The 14,716-nt window shown below is 38.7% G+C and overlaps 1 protein-coding gene across 3 annotated transcripts in view; it reads right to left on the reverse strand.

Annotated features, from left to right (window-relative positions):
• Positions 1–319: 319 nt before the first annotated feature.
• Positions 320–14,716, reverse strand: part of LOC119079298 (myosin heavy chain, non-muscle) — a 57,806-nt gene continuing 43,409 nt past the window's right edge. The window contains exons 5-12 of one of the 3 annotated variants that reach the window (XR_005088153.1): positions 12,164–12,187; positions 9,981–10,073; positions 7,173–9,909; positions 6,804–7,108; positions 4,751–6,577; positions 4,527–4,690; positions 4,273–4,446; positions 1,160–1,288 (exon numbers count right to left, since the gene is read on the reverse strand). Coding sequence is in view for 2 of the 3 variants with exons in the window: in XM_037187085.1 (XP_037042980.1) it covers positions 1,171–1,288; positions 4,527–4,690; positions 4,751–6,577; positions 6,804–7,108; positions 7,173–9,909; positions 9,981–10,073; positions 12,164–12,187 (5,268 nt within the window). In the remaining variant the exon portion in view is untranslated. Of the gene's footprint in view, positions 1,289–1,348; positions 1,544–4,272; positions 4,447–4,526; positions 4,691–4,750; positions 6,578–6,803; positions 7,109–7,172; positions 9,910–9,980; positions 10,074–12,163; positions 12,188–14,716 lie in introns of those variants that run through there. The other 2 variants (XM_037187085.1, XM_037187086.1) reach the window with 2 other exon arrangements.

Raw genomic sequence — 14,716 nt, forward strand, 5'->3', positions numbered from 1 at the left:
AACTTTAATCGTAAGCCGTCGATAGACGCTAGCCGTTTAAGGAAAGGTTAACAAAGAAATTTACTCAGTAAGAAAAGCAACTTTTCGAGAATGCTAATCGCAATTGAAGATTTATTTTGATTTGAAAGCAATAACAAAGAATTGGCGAGATATTATGCATTCGACAATTTAAAAAAAAAAAAAGAAAAGAAAATGTCCAAATGGAGGGAATGATATTTGTTAAGGTTCGGAATCGTGTTAGGCCGATCTGAACGTAAAATTAGGTTGTCAGGTTAACTGAACGTGATCTGATCGAGATGATGTTTTTTTTTTAATTTTCCAGAATCAAGTCAGGTTTGCGCGACCAACGTTCCGAGTCTTAATATATTTTTTGTCGATAAAAAAGAAATGCGTAAGTACTATCCCAATAGAAATCTATTTTACAATTATTTTTTTTAACCTTTCAGAAACGGTAAGCATATCACGGTCGAAGTATCGTCTTATGTTTGATACAAAATCTTGTACTTCATTTGTTTTAACATTCATTGTAAGACCACAAATTCACCGTAGATCTTTCACTATTGTCGATAACTGATAACTATCCGTTTCTGAAAGGTTCTAACCATTTAGAAGGGGGAAATTAAACAAAAAAAAAATCTTTTTCATAAAAAATGTAAAATGGCACAACGTTTTGTTTTGCAATTGATTGGTTTTCCGGTTCCTTTATCTTGTTATTTCGTGCAAATTTCAATGAATTTTTGTTTTCGTAAAAAAAGTGGTTTTTCGTTTGTGTTAGTTATTTTGAGTGTCCCGACTTACCTGTATTTTGTAATAATAAAATGTAATTAAATGCATCGTTAGATATATTTATAATATTCGATAATAATGAGCGCGTTAAATTTTTCTTGCATGTAAAAATCTATGGTTTTTGACTGTATAATAACATTCGTTCTTGTTTTTTGCTTTATTTTATTTTCAATTAATTATTTAATATAAAAAAAAAGTTCAAAAAGAAATTCGCCCATTCACATAACTCTCCCATCTCTCTCTGTACTTCACCGATTACAAAATGTCAAATTTTTTGTTTTCGTTTTTTGTTTTTACATTTTCACTTCATTTTCCTCCTCAAAAATTCTTTTTTTTTGTTGTTTAAAATTTATTTGTAAATTGGTAACGATTTGCGGACGAGTGTCAGTTAGATGCGTCGATAGATTCATCCATGGATTCATCCTGAGCTGAACTGTCATCGTTCTTATTGTTGCGGGATGCTAAGCGCGATGAACTGAGACTCATGCTACCAACTCCACGTCTAAATTTGGTTATTAAAAGAAAGAAAAAAGAAAAAATTGAAAAGAAAAATTCAGTCACATCGTTTGCTGACTATTTTATTGGTGCAAAGTACGTACAAAATGATTTGAGTTAATATTTCTATAATAGATATAGATGCAAGTTAGGTAAAATGGTATATATCAATGCTGGTTAGTATGGGAAGATATAAGTCCTTGCTAGTTAGTCGAGAACAACAAAATTCACATCACTTTTTGGGGAGGTAGTAAGTGATTCGCTGGATAATAGAAAAATAAATTATAAAAACAATAAAGAAAAAATCGGTTGAATATGTTGATGATTGTGATGATGATATAATAAGACCGGGAGCATATCAGTTACAAGTTGTCTTCGAGCGCTACTAACCTTAGCCTTAACTTATTGTATGAAAATTTATGTTAATAGCAATGTGACTTCTGCAATTTTGTAGCCTACATTTAGGCGGAAAAATATTCGTTTTTTTGATGATTTCTATGAACCAATTTTTTTTAAGTAAGCACGCAAAAATGTGTTACTTTTAAAGGAAAACTTGGTTTGTGAGTGATAACTTATCACACTTGGAGAAATCTTTGTAGATTGTGTAAATTTGTGTAATCAGCACAGGTTTCTACAAGTGTGACCTTGTAAACGTCAGACACGATCCCAACTGTCAGACATGTCGAAAAATATCGAATGAATTGAACGAACGATTTTCATATAAAAATCAGTAAATTGAACGCAGTTAACGTCAATTGATTGAGGTTAAGGACTACTTGACGAAAAATTAAGTGAGGTTACGTTGACAAGTACCGTATAATGAAAATGATCTATAAGGTATCACTCATAAACCATTTTTTTGCGTGCTTCAATGGTTTTACTTTTTCAAAAAAGATTTTGGTTCAAAGATATCACAAAAAACGAATATTTTTCAGCCTAAATGTAGGCAACGAATTTGCAAAGATTCCATTGCTCTTAAAATAAAGCCATTGGCTCCATACAACGGTAGAAATTCAAATGCAAGGTAAATCATTATTCGTCTGCCTCAGCAAACCTTCCAATAATTTTTTTTTTAATAGGCATGGATGCTTAGCTGCAATTATAGCCTAAATTTGTGCGTTTCGTAAATTTTTTTTCGCTGATATCTTTTCATCAGAATCCTTTTTGAAAAATATAAGATGCAGTGGTCGTCTAATGTGTTAAATGTGTTAGTTTTTAATAAAAAATGGATTTGCCGATTTCGGTAAACTGCTGACGTTTCTCAGGGCTGGTCAAACTGTCACAAACAAATCCATTTTTTATTGAAAGTGTTAGTCAACACATTTGTGTGGTCGTTATTGTCGTCTTATATTTTTCCAGAATCCTTGGTAAAAGACGAAAATAAATTACGAATCACATAAATGTAGGCTACAGTTCCAGCTAAGCCCTGCCTCTAAAAATTGCATTCTTATTTGGTCCATTCTCGTGAGGGAGTTTTTGTGCTAAAACAACTACTGCAGAACAGAACAAATGCTTTCCGGTATCGGGTAGTGTAACAATATAGCATAGGTTTACATCCTGCTGTGCGGGTCAGACGTATATTTGTCAATGTTCATCAGAAAAATAGCGGCAAATACTCGCCAACTCAATCAATGTATTTCATTAGAACGATTAAATTCTTTCAGTTTGTCTCAGCTTTGGCCTTTGCTCGAAAATACAGAAATAAATTTCTGTAATTGCGACAGGACTCAGGCTTATAGGAATTTAGTTCGTAATTCAGAAACAGTCGTTTATATCATAACTCTCCGCGAAAGAACATTATCGATAACTTTCAACTGTATAGGAGTTATCACACATTAAATGAAGTGCATTTCAGAAATTTCTAGCAACATTGCAACAATTTAAAACTATCGAATCGTTGCAACTTCCGCGGTCTTAACTTTGACACGCACATATCAAAGACAATTTTGCGAGATTTTTCAACGCATAGAAGTCCAACCGCTTTGATAATGAGCTTAAGCATCGAGCCCACTCGCAAATCAGTCACTCTGAGGTCGCGGTTCGAAACCGGTGTCAAATTGTTACATTACCCAATACGAAAAGCGATTGTTTTACGACTAGCCATAGTGCGCTAGAAGAACCCCCACGAAATTGGGCATTACTTTAAGGGGCCCAGTGTATATCACGGCCGACACACACGTAGAAAATCCAAATTGGGCGCAAATGAAGGTATTGATCCTAAATGAGTAATGGAATTTGAAAATGAGATTTTCGTTGAATGGTCTACCGTGTCAGATGAGTCAAATATTCGGACAGACATTTCAACAAAAATTTAATTTTGGATTTTCAACTATGTTTCGTCAGGGCCAGGTAGTGTAACAATTTGGCAAAGGTTTAAAAACCGCGGCCTTACTAATGTACGTGCATATGTAGTGTCGGTGTTTGTATTCGAAATACGAAATGGAAACATCGATGCACGATTTACTGTTATCACTCACAAGCAGGGAAAACGGTTTTCTTTTATTTTCTTGAATTTTCCTAGCTTTTTGCTTGTTTTCCTTAATTTTTCCAAAAAAAATTTTTTTTAGGAAATTTCGAAAAATTCAGGAGGAACGCGGAAATGTGGGGAAATGTTCTACCAAGAATAAAACGTCAGAATCTCATTCGAGTCACTGAGTGTGTGAGTGATTGACTGGTAATTACTGGTAGCATTCGAAATATTGTGTGTGGGACGCATTAGGTACGAACGACGGTTTAATTGTGGCGGATATATTGAAGGGAAATCAATGAAAAAATAGGATAAAAAAAAACCAAAACTTATTTTCAACAAAAACTGATGCGGTTAGTTCAAATAATTCATTCCGAAAGTGGTATCGAATCGACCAAATTGGTTAATTTCATAAGTAAAGGAGGAAAAAAATTTCGAATTTGTTTTTGGGAGCTTAAAGAAAAACGACAACACAAACGCCATTGATTTTCAACAAAAATGGACACCCAGTGTCGCCGACATACCTTTCGTTTCCATAACAAACAAAAAAGTCGCTGCGAATTTGCGATAAAATCTTACATTTATAAGGCAATAAGTATTAACCTAATCGAATTAATATGTTTTTATGTACACATTGAGTCTAAAATGCCTCCGAAGTCTTTCTTTTTCCGTAAAACATACAACTGAATCAGTTGTAACTGGATGAATAACAGAAAAAAAAATGGATTGTGATAGAATCGTGACGGACGACAAGTCAGTAAGTCAATAAAATGTTTACCTGAGTTTGGTTTTCAGCGAATTGACTTCTCTGTTTAGCGCCTCTTGATTCTCCAGCATATCTTCGCATTCTCGTTGTGCCTTTCGTTTTTGTGTCTTCTCCTTTTGGATCTCTTCTTCAGCTTCATCTAGATTTCGCTTCAAGATCTTCATTCGGCTGTTCAACTGAAAATTGGAAGCGGAATTTTAGAAAGAGAAAAGAAAACCAAAAATTCGTTCAATTACCTTTTCAATTTGTTCCTTGTACTGGTCGGCATGTCTTCGTTCATCTTCGATGTTCATCGTGAGCTCTTTCACCTTCTTGTCCAATTTACGATTCGTCTTTTGTTGCAGCAATCGTTCCTTGGTCTCATTCTCCAATTGCTCTTCCAAATTGGTGACTTTACCTTCCAAACTGGCGATGGTGGCCTTGATCTTCGTTCGCTGTGTTGTCTCGATTTCAGCCAATTTTGCCTTGAGTTCCTTATTCTGGCGCTCCAACAGTGCTCGGGCATTTTCATGTTTCTGTGTGTTTGCCTTCTCCGTCGACAGTTCAGTGGTGATTTGCTCAATGGACAACTGGGCTTTGCGACTACGATCCAACAGCATTTCGGAAGTGGACTGCTCTTCTTCCAGTTCTTCTTCAAGTGCCGCAATTCGTGCTTCTAGGCGTCGCTTTTCGTCCACTACGAGAGAGGCTTTGCTGGACAGATTTTGCACTTCATCCAAAAGTTCATCGCGTTCAACTTCGGCCGCACGACGTACACGATCTGAGCTCAATAAATCTTCGTTCAATTGCATCACTTCCGCTTCGAGTGCCTTCACCTTTCGTTCAGCTTCTTTGCTGGCGGCAGCGAGTTCTTCCTTGGCAGCTCTAGCATCTTCAGCATCACGGAGAGCATCTTTAACTTGGGCTTGTAGTTTTTTGGCGTGCTTGAGAGCATCTTCTTTCACTTTGTTGTGCATTTCAAGCGTTGCTTCGATATCCTTTAGATCACCTTCCAACTTCTTCTTTGCCGCAACGGCAGCCGCTCTTTGTTTACGCTCTTCTTCCAACTCAGCTTCCAAATCTCTCAAAGCCTTTACCAATCCTCTACGTTTCTCTTCGGCTTGTTCTTCCTTCGCCTGTACATCACGTTCGAATTGGGCTCGGAGTGCTTGCATATTGACCTCTAGTCGTAGTTTCGCGTCTTCCGTAAGCTGTAAGTCATCTTCTAGCTCCTCGTTTTGTGCTTTCAATTCAGCCAATTGACTTTCCAGTGTTCGTTTGGCCTTTTCAAGTTCGTGGACATTTTTGTCGGCTGTGCCTTGAGAATTAGCCAGATCGTCGAGCTCGTTCTGCAACGCTTTTCGCTTGGATTCCAAATCTTCAATCTTATCGTAAGCCTCATCGAGTTCTCGGGTTAGCGACAACACCTTTGTCTCCTTTTCACGAGCCTCACGTTCCGCAGTGTCACGGTCCTGTGAATTCTGTTCGCTAATTGCCTTCTCCTCGGCTAGCACTTTGTCGAAGTTCTTTTGTTTCTTTTCCAATTCGAGTACTTTAGTGCGCTGAGCCTCCAATTCAATGGTGGCGTCCTCGAGTTCGGATTGGATTTTCTTTTTGCTCTTATCCAAACGATCGTTGGCCGCTTGCAATTCTTGAATTTGTCGCTGCAATGCTTCGATGTCTTTGTTGGACTTTTTGCGGGCCTCTTCAAGCTCTTTGACAGCATCCTGGTCTTCTTCGGATTTTTTCTTCAGCTCCTGCATTTGTTGGACGACTTCAGCTAGTTTGCGTTCGTAGTTCTTCTTGTGCTCTTCATCCTCTTCCATTTGTTCCTGGAGGGCTTCCTTTTCGGATTCAAGCTGGCGAAGTTTGGAGCTGAGAGCTAACTTCTGACGAGTCTCTTCCTCGAGCAGTTGTTGCGCTTCTGTCAATTGACTTTCCATATTAATGGTAGATTTCATGGCGGCACCGGCCTTAAGTTCAGCCTCTTCTAGTGCGAGGGTCATGGATTCGACTTCTTGTTGCAATTTGGTGTCTCGCTCTTGTAGTTCCGATCGGGCTCGCTCGATTTCAGCAAGTTTGACCTGTGACAAAGATAAACAATTAGTCGAAGAAGATTGGAAGGTTTTATGGTGGTGACAAGCAAACGATCTAAGCCTAGCAATATCGGGAGCGAATAAATGGAAAGTTTACGTTCAACAAATACCAAATCTCGTCCTTTACCGAACATGCACGACGATAGATGGAAAACAAAATCTTTTTCTGTCAATCGCAAGTGAATCAAAATTGAATTAACGAAATTTACTGTACCTGCAACTCAGCAATCTGTGATTCAGCCTGCTTACGGCGACGATCATTTTCTTGTCTGGACGAATTGACGTTACGAAGTTCAGTAGCAAGATCGGCATTCTCAGCCTCCAAGGTGGCCTTAGACTTTTCCAACGAGGATCGGGCTTTCTTCAAATTCTCCAACTGTTCGTTGATACCGGACAACTCTTGCGAATGTTTATGTCTCATCTCAGCCAAATGCGATTCGTGCGAGCCAGCTTCTTCTTCCAGATTTTTCTTCAAAGTGGCCAGTTCCTGTTCTCGCTTCGAACGAAGTTCTTGTTGAGCTGAAGTACAAACAAAAAATTTAGTTTCCTCGCCTCAACGTGTTAAACTATAAAGTGGACTCACCAGCTGTAGTGTCCAAAGAATCCAGCAATTCGTTCTTGAGCGCCTCCAACTCTTCGCTGAGATCACGACGAACCTTTTCAGCCTTAGCTCGAGCAGCCTTCTCTGCTTCCAAATCTTCTTGAATCTCGGCTAACTGCGATTCCAATTCACGCTGACTCTTCTGAGCTTGTGCCTTAGCAGCAGATTCTTCATCAATTCGCATCAATGTTTGTGTCAGTTCGTCCTCTCTCTTGGCTAATTGATGTTGCATTTCTTCGACTTGAATGCGACGTTCGTTGATCTGTTCCCTCAAATCGGCCACTTCAGTTTCGATCTTTCGTTTGCTTCGATCGGACTCTTGTCTCTGCTGATGATCTTTGAGCAAACGTTCTTCCAGTTCAGCAATGGTCAATTCGTGTTTCGCTTTCAATTTCGACAAATGCTTAGCCTTCTCTTCCTCTTCAGCCAAAGTTTGTGATAAATCGTTGGCGCGTTCCTCCAACACCTTCTTCTCTTTATTCAATTTCTGATTCTGGTCATCGGTCAGTGCCAGATCCTCCTCGTACTTCTTAATCTTGGCATCTAATTGAACCTTCTCCAACTGCAATTTCTGTCGGGCGGCTTCTTCTTCCTCCAATTGCTCTTCCAAATCCTGAATGTTCAATTGAAGTTTCTTCTTTTCAGCGTTCATTGAAATCACCCGCTCTTCTTCCTCTTCAATACGGGCTTCCATGTCTTGCATCATCTCTTCGAGTTCTTGCTTTCTTGCAGCCAAGCGTTGACGACTTTCCTCCGCTTCGGCACACAATTCGATTTCAGCTTGCAACTGTTCGGCCAAATGCGTCTTCTCCTCCATTGCCGATTGGAATTTCTTTTCATATTCTTGAGCATCCCTCGACAACGAGTCCAATTTTTCACGGACCTGTTTCAATTCGTCCTCCTTTTGCACTAATTTTTCTTCCTGTTTTGTAACTTCCAACAGAGGCTTGACCTTTGTGTACAAGCGCCACCACTGCCAGTTGCGAAGCTTCAAGTATGCGGCACAATTTCTTTGAATAATTCGGATGGCATTGAGCTGTTGCAATCGTTTCTGGTAATTGCGACGAGCTAAGAACCCACGGGAGAACGCTTGGAAGTTGACGATTAAGTCGGTGATTTTGTAGTCGCGTTCCTCTTCCAAATGGGCTAACACACCAGCTCGGAAAAAGATTTTCGATTGACCAACACGGAAGAGATTCGAGTCCAATTCAAGAGCTTGAATCATGCGCTCGCAAGCCTTTTTGCCGTCCATGAATCCTTTCGGAATAACGTTCGGTGTGAGGAGTTCGTAGCGTTGACGGAATTCTTGGAATGGAATTCGATTCGGGAATCCTTGACGACAGATACGGATACCTTCAAGCACACCATTGCATCGCAATTGGTCCAGTACCAACGGAGCATCGATTTTACCGGCACGTTTTTCATGATTTGGAATGATGCAACGCACAAAGTTGGGATTGGTGTTGCGAAGTGTGTCCATTAGTTTAGCCAACTGCTCTTTGTACAAATGCGAAACTGTACGGAACATACCCTTACGAGTTCTAGCGCCGAATTGGGTGTCAGTTAGTTGTTGTGCCATACCGACAATTTCGGCATCTTTCCAAATATTCACGACGAATGGATCTTGTGAAGCTTGGAGCAATGAGACGATGTTCTCGTTCAACGGATCCATGTTCTTCATCAACCATTTAGCGGCTGAATAATCGACCTTTCCAGCATAATGAACAATTGCAAAGTCAGCAATGCCGCGGAAATCAGTTTTCATGAATTTCGGGTGCATGGAATGAGCGGACACCAACTTCTCAACGAATGTCTTGTCGGTTGCTTTAGGGAACCAACATTCTTCATCCAACAATGCCATAATTCCGCCGGGCTTGTCAATCAAATCAATTGTCGGTTGTAAATCGAGTCCGAAGTCAATGAACTTCCATTCGATGCCTTCGCGTTGATACTCTTCCTGTTCCAGAATGAACATCGTGTGATTGAAGAGTTGTTGGAGTTTCTCGTTGGTGTAATTGATGCACAGCTGTTCGAATGAATTCAATTCGAAGATTTCAAAGCCAGCCATATCGAGAATACCGATGAACGAAGCTCCTTGCCTCTTCGTTCGGTCCAACGATCGGTTGATTCGGTTGACCAACCATTTGAACATTCTTTCGTAGCATGCCTTGGCAATGGCCTCAACGGCGAATTCAACTTGCTCCTTAGTCTGAGCTTTGGTGACAAAGTCTCGGCCGACCTTAATGCGTGGCGTTAGGAATGCTCGAGTCATATCCGTCACATTCAAACCCAACAAGTGGGCGATCTTTTGCGCAACCGTATTGTCCGGAAGGGTTGCTTGATCTGAGCTTCGTTCTTGCTTGAATTTCATACAACCGAACAGCAAAACAGCACTGACGATTCGGAAGATGGAATTGAAGTCGTCATTGGTCATGCCCATGATATTCATGCTTTTAACAGTCGCCTGATATTCGGCATAATCATCCACACCGGGCACTGGAAGACTTCCGTTCGATAGGAAACTGTACGTTTTGATATCGTCCAAAATGAATTTCTCCTTCTGTTCGGGCGTTGCACCAGCGAGTAACTGATAGAAAATATGGAATGTTCGTTCATCTTTTGCTTGACGAATGGCACGTGATTTCTCGAGCAGATATGTTTCGATATTAGCGCCAGATATATAGCCGGAAGCATCAAAATTTATTCGGATAAATTTGCCCTGTGGAAGAGATGAAACGGGAAAATTGTCAGACAAAAATCTCGCAAAAAATCAAATTCGATTTCACTTACAAATCGGGAAGAATTGTCGTTTTTCACAGTCTTCGCATTACCAAATGCTTCTAGAATTGGATTCGCTTGAAGCAATTGTTGTTCTAGTTCACCCTGAAAATATTCGAAAAGAAACAAATTTAAATGAGATCATTAAACACTTAGGAATTCGTGCCGAAAAACACTGAGCCAAATCAGCTGCATGCTCTGGAAGACAAGGTGGGGGACTGGCTACTAAAAGGCAAAAGGCACAACATTTAATCAAAAGAGGCGCCAATGTAGGAACTATACCGAAATTGCTCAATCGGGCTTCCTCGAATTGACCATATGGCCATTCCGGCCCTGTGGTAGACACAATTCGAACAGTTTATAAAAAGGAAAGGGACAAATATTCAACCAAACACTAAACATCACTAAAGTAAATTCAATTGGAAATCGGAATCATAAATTAAGGTGCATGTCTTCGTGTAATACGTAGGTTACGTTGGATGCGGCGAAAGTAATTCATTACATGAGGCAACGATTTTGTGGTAAAAGCAAACTCACAAGTGTGTTTTTGAGCAGAAAGCTTCGGTAAGTGTCTTTCGACAAGTGTAGTTGTATACCTTGCCTTTGATTCGGGTATACAAACTGCCTTTTTGTGCCGAAGGCGAGGTATACAACTACACTTGTCGAAAAACAGTCAGTTGCCGAATCAAGTTGCTTAAAAAACCAATGGTTAGTTTGCGAGTATTAAAAGTTGTTTCCGAAGCTATGAAGTCTGTAGCAGCATCTAATGCATTCTGGTTTACTACCTGCCCCATGCGAGAGTTAATTTCGACACAGGAAAATTCAAAAAATGAACCGAAAATAGTCGACATGTAATGGAGCATTTCCGCACGGGGCAAAATGCTGTGTAATGGTCAACTTTCGAATGGGTCATGTAGTATAAGTAGTTCTTTCAAAATTACGTAGTTCCATACCAAAGCTTCGAAAACGATACTAATTGGTGTCAGGGCTGGAATAATCAATCGTTTTTCGCACTACTGTTATGAAATTGCAAAGGTTCAACTCTTAAGAATTTCGCGAACTTTCATATCTTTTTGGAAACAACTCAATAAGAAACCCAAGTTGCAATGGAACAATTTTCTCTGAGGTGTTGTGTAATACGTACATGAGCAAAGCGTCGGTTGGGATCGAAATGGTCAGCAAAAAAATTAAAATTACTTAAAGCCATGCGGCAGTTCTAAGGTAATGGCTGCAGCTTTCAAAATTGATAACTGTATGTCATCCTGAGTAATATCTTCTGCTATGAATTTGAATATTTCCAAATTTCACGGTAGTGCGAAAAACATTAGAACTACTGCCTTTACTTACTTTCGTCCTTCTCTACAATTGCAAGACTGAGAGTAAAGAATTAAGTGCCACCTTTTCAAAATTACGTGAATATGTGTACATGGCTCAAGGGAGATTTAATGGACCATCGAGATTAAAGTACTTCATGAATACAAAGTAAATATATTTGATGATCAGTGGTACCCCCTGAATGATCCTTCTGCTATCTCAGCCATTATACAAACTTCGGGTCGTTGATCTCTAAGTATCTTGCAATTGTAATACCCTTCACCCAGTGTTGAATTTAAACAAAAAATCTGTTGCACAATCAGGTCTATCTACAGCAAATTATAAAACCATTCAAGGACATCGATTGGACAAACAAGTAGGTTAAGGAACTGGTTATATTCCTTCGATTTAAAAGTTACTTGTAATCAATACTTTAAAAAAAGAAAAACTGAATATAAACGACAAAAGCATTGCAGTAATATCATCGATACGTGATGTGTGGTGCATTCAGTATGTGTTTAAAGGGAAACATAAAAATTGCTGTGCTAAATTAAAGAAGGAAAGAATATTTAAAAAAAACCAACAACAACAAAAATATCAAACTACAACTTCAGATACCAACGAATATACGTTACCGCAAATGTAGCTGCGTTGCTCTGCTGCTATTTAATGGACGCATACACAATCAATGAACACGATTTTAAGTGAAAAATTGATATGCAAAATATAAGATAAATGAGTTAATGATTGCGAATTGTTTGCGCGGAAAATGTGAAAGAAATTTTTCTGAATTTAAATTCGATCGTTTCGATTCAGTGAAACTAAGACGAGAGATGAATGATAGATATGAATGACGTTGAGCACTCGCCCGTTATACTTACAATGATCAATGCAGGATGCGGTCCCTGGAATTAAAGAGAAAAATTAATAAAAATCCATCAATTGCTTGGCAAATATAACCATCGGCTAATCATCTGTTATCGACAACGATGACATGATGACAAACATAAACGACGAGTTCTGGCTAGAACCAAAACGAATGAAGTTAAAGATTTACCATCAAACACTATACGATACTTTGAACAAAAGAAGTAGCAGATGTAATCGTAATTTATCGGCGATACGCTTACCGTTTATGATAGTTCAGATTTTTGACTAATAGTTTCCTCCTCGATGCTAAAAATTCATGTCAACGTTTTACAACAACAAATTACCCGATTCATAAAATGATGGGGTGCCAAATACCTGTGTGGGGTGAAAATAGACCAAAATCCACTATTTGCAACCAATTGTCGAAATACCCAATTGTTAGGCTAGTTTGAACAACGCAGATTCAAGTTACTTCTGCCTAAACACCCAAGTGTTAGATTGGTTTGTACAAGGAGGAGTAAGGTTGCTTATGACAAAACAGCAAACGTTTAGACCAGTACAAGGAAAAATGAACTGTAGCTATTTGCACTAGGGATGAGCGGGTTGGCGTGAAGATTCGGGTAGCCCGCAAACCCGACCCGACCCGTCGGGTTTTGGGCGGGCGGGTTGTAGAGTCTTCGGGTTTGCTTTGGATCGGGTTTCAAAAATAATATTCGGGTCGGGTCGGGCTTGGGCGGGTATTAGTAGTATTTAAAAGTTCCAACCAGAAGTATTTAAAATTTTATAAAAAGTATCAATATAAGTTGCTTCTTCGCGGTTTTAACGTAATTCTGAAAATATTAAATTAGTTTCAAGCATTTCTCACATAAATTTGAACTTAATTTGCTAAAAAACGTTGACGGGTTATAAAACTTTCGGGTTGCCTTCGGATCGGGTTTCAAAAATGAAAATCGGGTCGGATCGGGTTCGGGCGGGTTAAGAATCTGTCGGGTTTGCTCTGGTCGGGTTTCAGAAATGAAAAAACGGGTCGGGTCGGATTCGGGCGGGTTTTGAAAAAAACCCAACCCGCTCAACTCTAATTTGCACTCGGAGATTGATACGGCATCAATTCAAGATGTCGATCCAACAAAGCCAATGTCAACAGAAAAATAATTAACTTTTTACTCGAAGGATTTTAGTCAAATAAACAAACATATCGGCTTGGCAGTAAGAGTCTTAAAAAAGGATAGATGAAACGATAGGAAACGTTTTTTCAAACTCTTATCTCCAATTATATCCAATATACTAATTACTGTTCCGTCCTGAGGTCATGTGCTTTGCAATGGCAATTTATTTGACTAAAATATTATTTTTCTATTGACACCGGGTTGTGTCAGCGACATCTGTCAGTGAATCGTACTCTATCGGTAGAGTTGACGTGGAATAGAGGAACAAGCTTTTTTCCGTAATCACTCTCCCGGGAACAAATAGTGAATTTTAGACTATTTGTACTTGGGCACAAACTGCGATTTTTGTGCTATTTCCACTTGGGTACAAAAAGTGAATTTTAGGCTATTGGCACACGGGTACAAATAGTGAATTTTAGGCTAGTTGTAACCCGGGTGCAAATTGTACTTTCTTCGATTATTTGCACCTGTGTGCAAATAGTCACTTCGTAAATTTATTGAAGTCATAACTTCACCAATTCAAGAGACTGATTCCTCTTTATTTTCCAATAAGTTCAGTCCATTGTTTAAATGAAGAAAAGTTACTGCAGAGATTTAAAAACAAAAAAACGGAATGGCCTCATTATGCCACACACAAACAATCAGTGTATGGTATACCGTACATGAATATTTAAACGATGACTGATGCATTTTATTTACTTTTGACATAAATAAAACGCAGAAAATATTTTGCACATTTCCAAACAATTTGCAAATTCAAAAAAACAAAAAATATTTTGTTTCCAGCAAATTCGGCCAAATATAGGATTACTTAATCGTCAACAATTTAGCCAGCACGTAAAACATATGGTGAAAGAATCATTAATATTAATAATAATAATAACAACACACAACACACAACATGGTCATGTTCACATTCAGCAGTTCAATACGCAGAGATATCGGCGGAGAGTTTTTTTTTTACTTCATTCATTTTACTGAATTTTTTTCCAATTTAATTTTCAATGTTTTTAATTCATTCCTTATAGGGAAAATAGAATGGTTCGAGCGAGAGTGGCTCACACAGATTCACATGAACAACCTTTACCATATTCAGATTGTTGAACATTTTTTTTCTCGTCGAGCTGTTACGTGTTGTTGTTAACTGAGAACAACCGTTTTTGGTCTGTGCAAGTTTTATTCAACCATTTTTGCTAAGCTTGAAAATTAAGCAAAGTTACTTTTCGCGAATACATTTTTTTCTTGATGTAAACTCTGTTGAATAGTCTGGGTTTGTGAAGAGATGTCTGATTGATTAAGAGGTTGAAGAAGAAAAAACAAAATTGTTGCCCAATAATTTCAGATAATGTCTTTACGAAAATGTAGAGTAGAGCGATGAGCGAATGTGTCGTTCAAAAT

The sequence above is a fragment of the Bradysia coprophila genome, unplaced genomic scaffold (assembly GCF_014529535.1).
Source record: "Bradysia coprophila strain Holo2 unplaced genomic scaffold, BU_Bcop_v1 contig_324, whole genome shotgun sequence".
NCBI lineage: Eukaryota > Metazoa > Arthropoda > Insecta > Diptera > Sciaridae > Bradysia > Bradysia coprophila.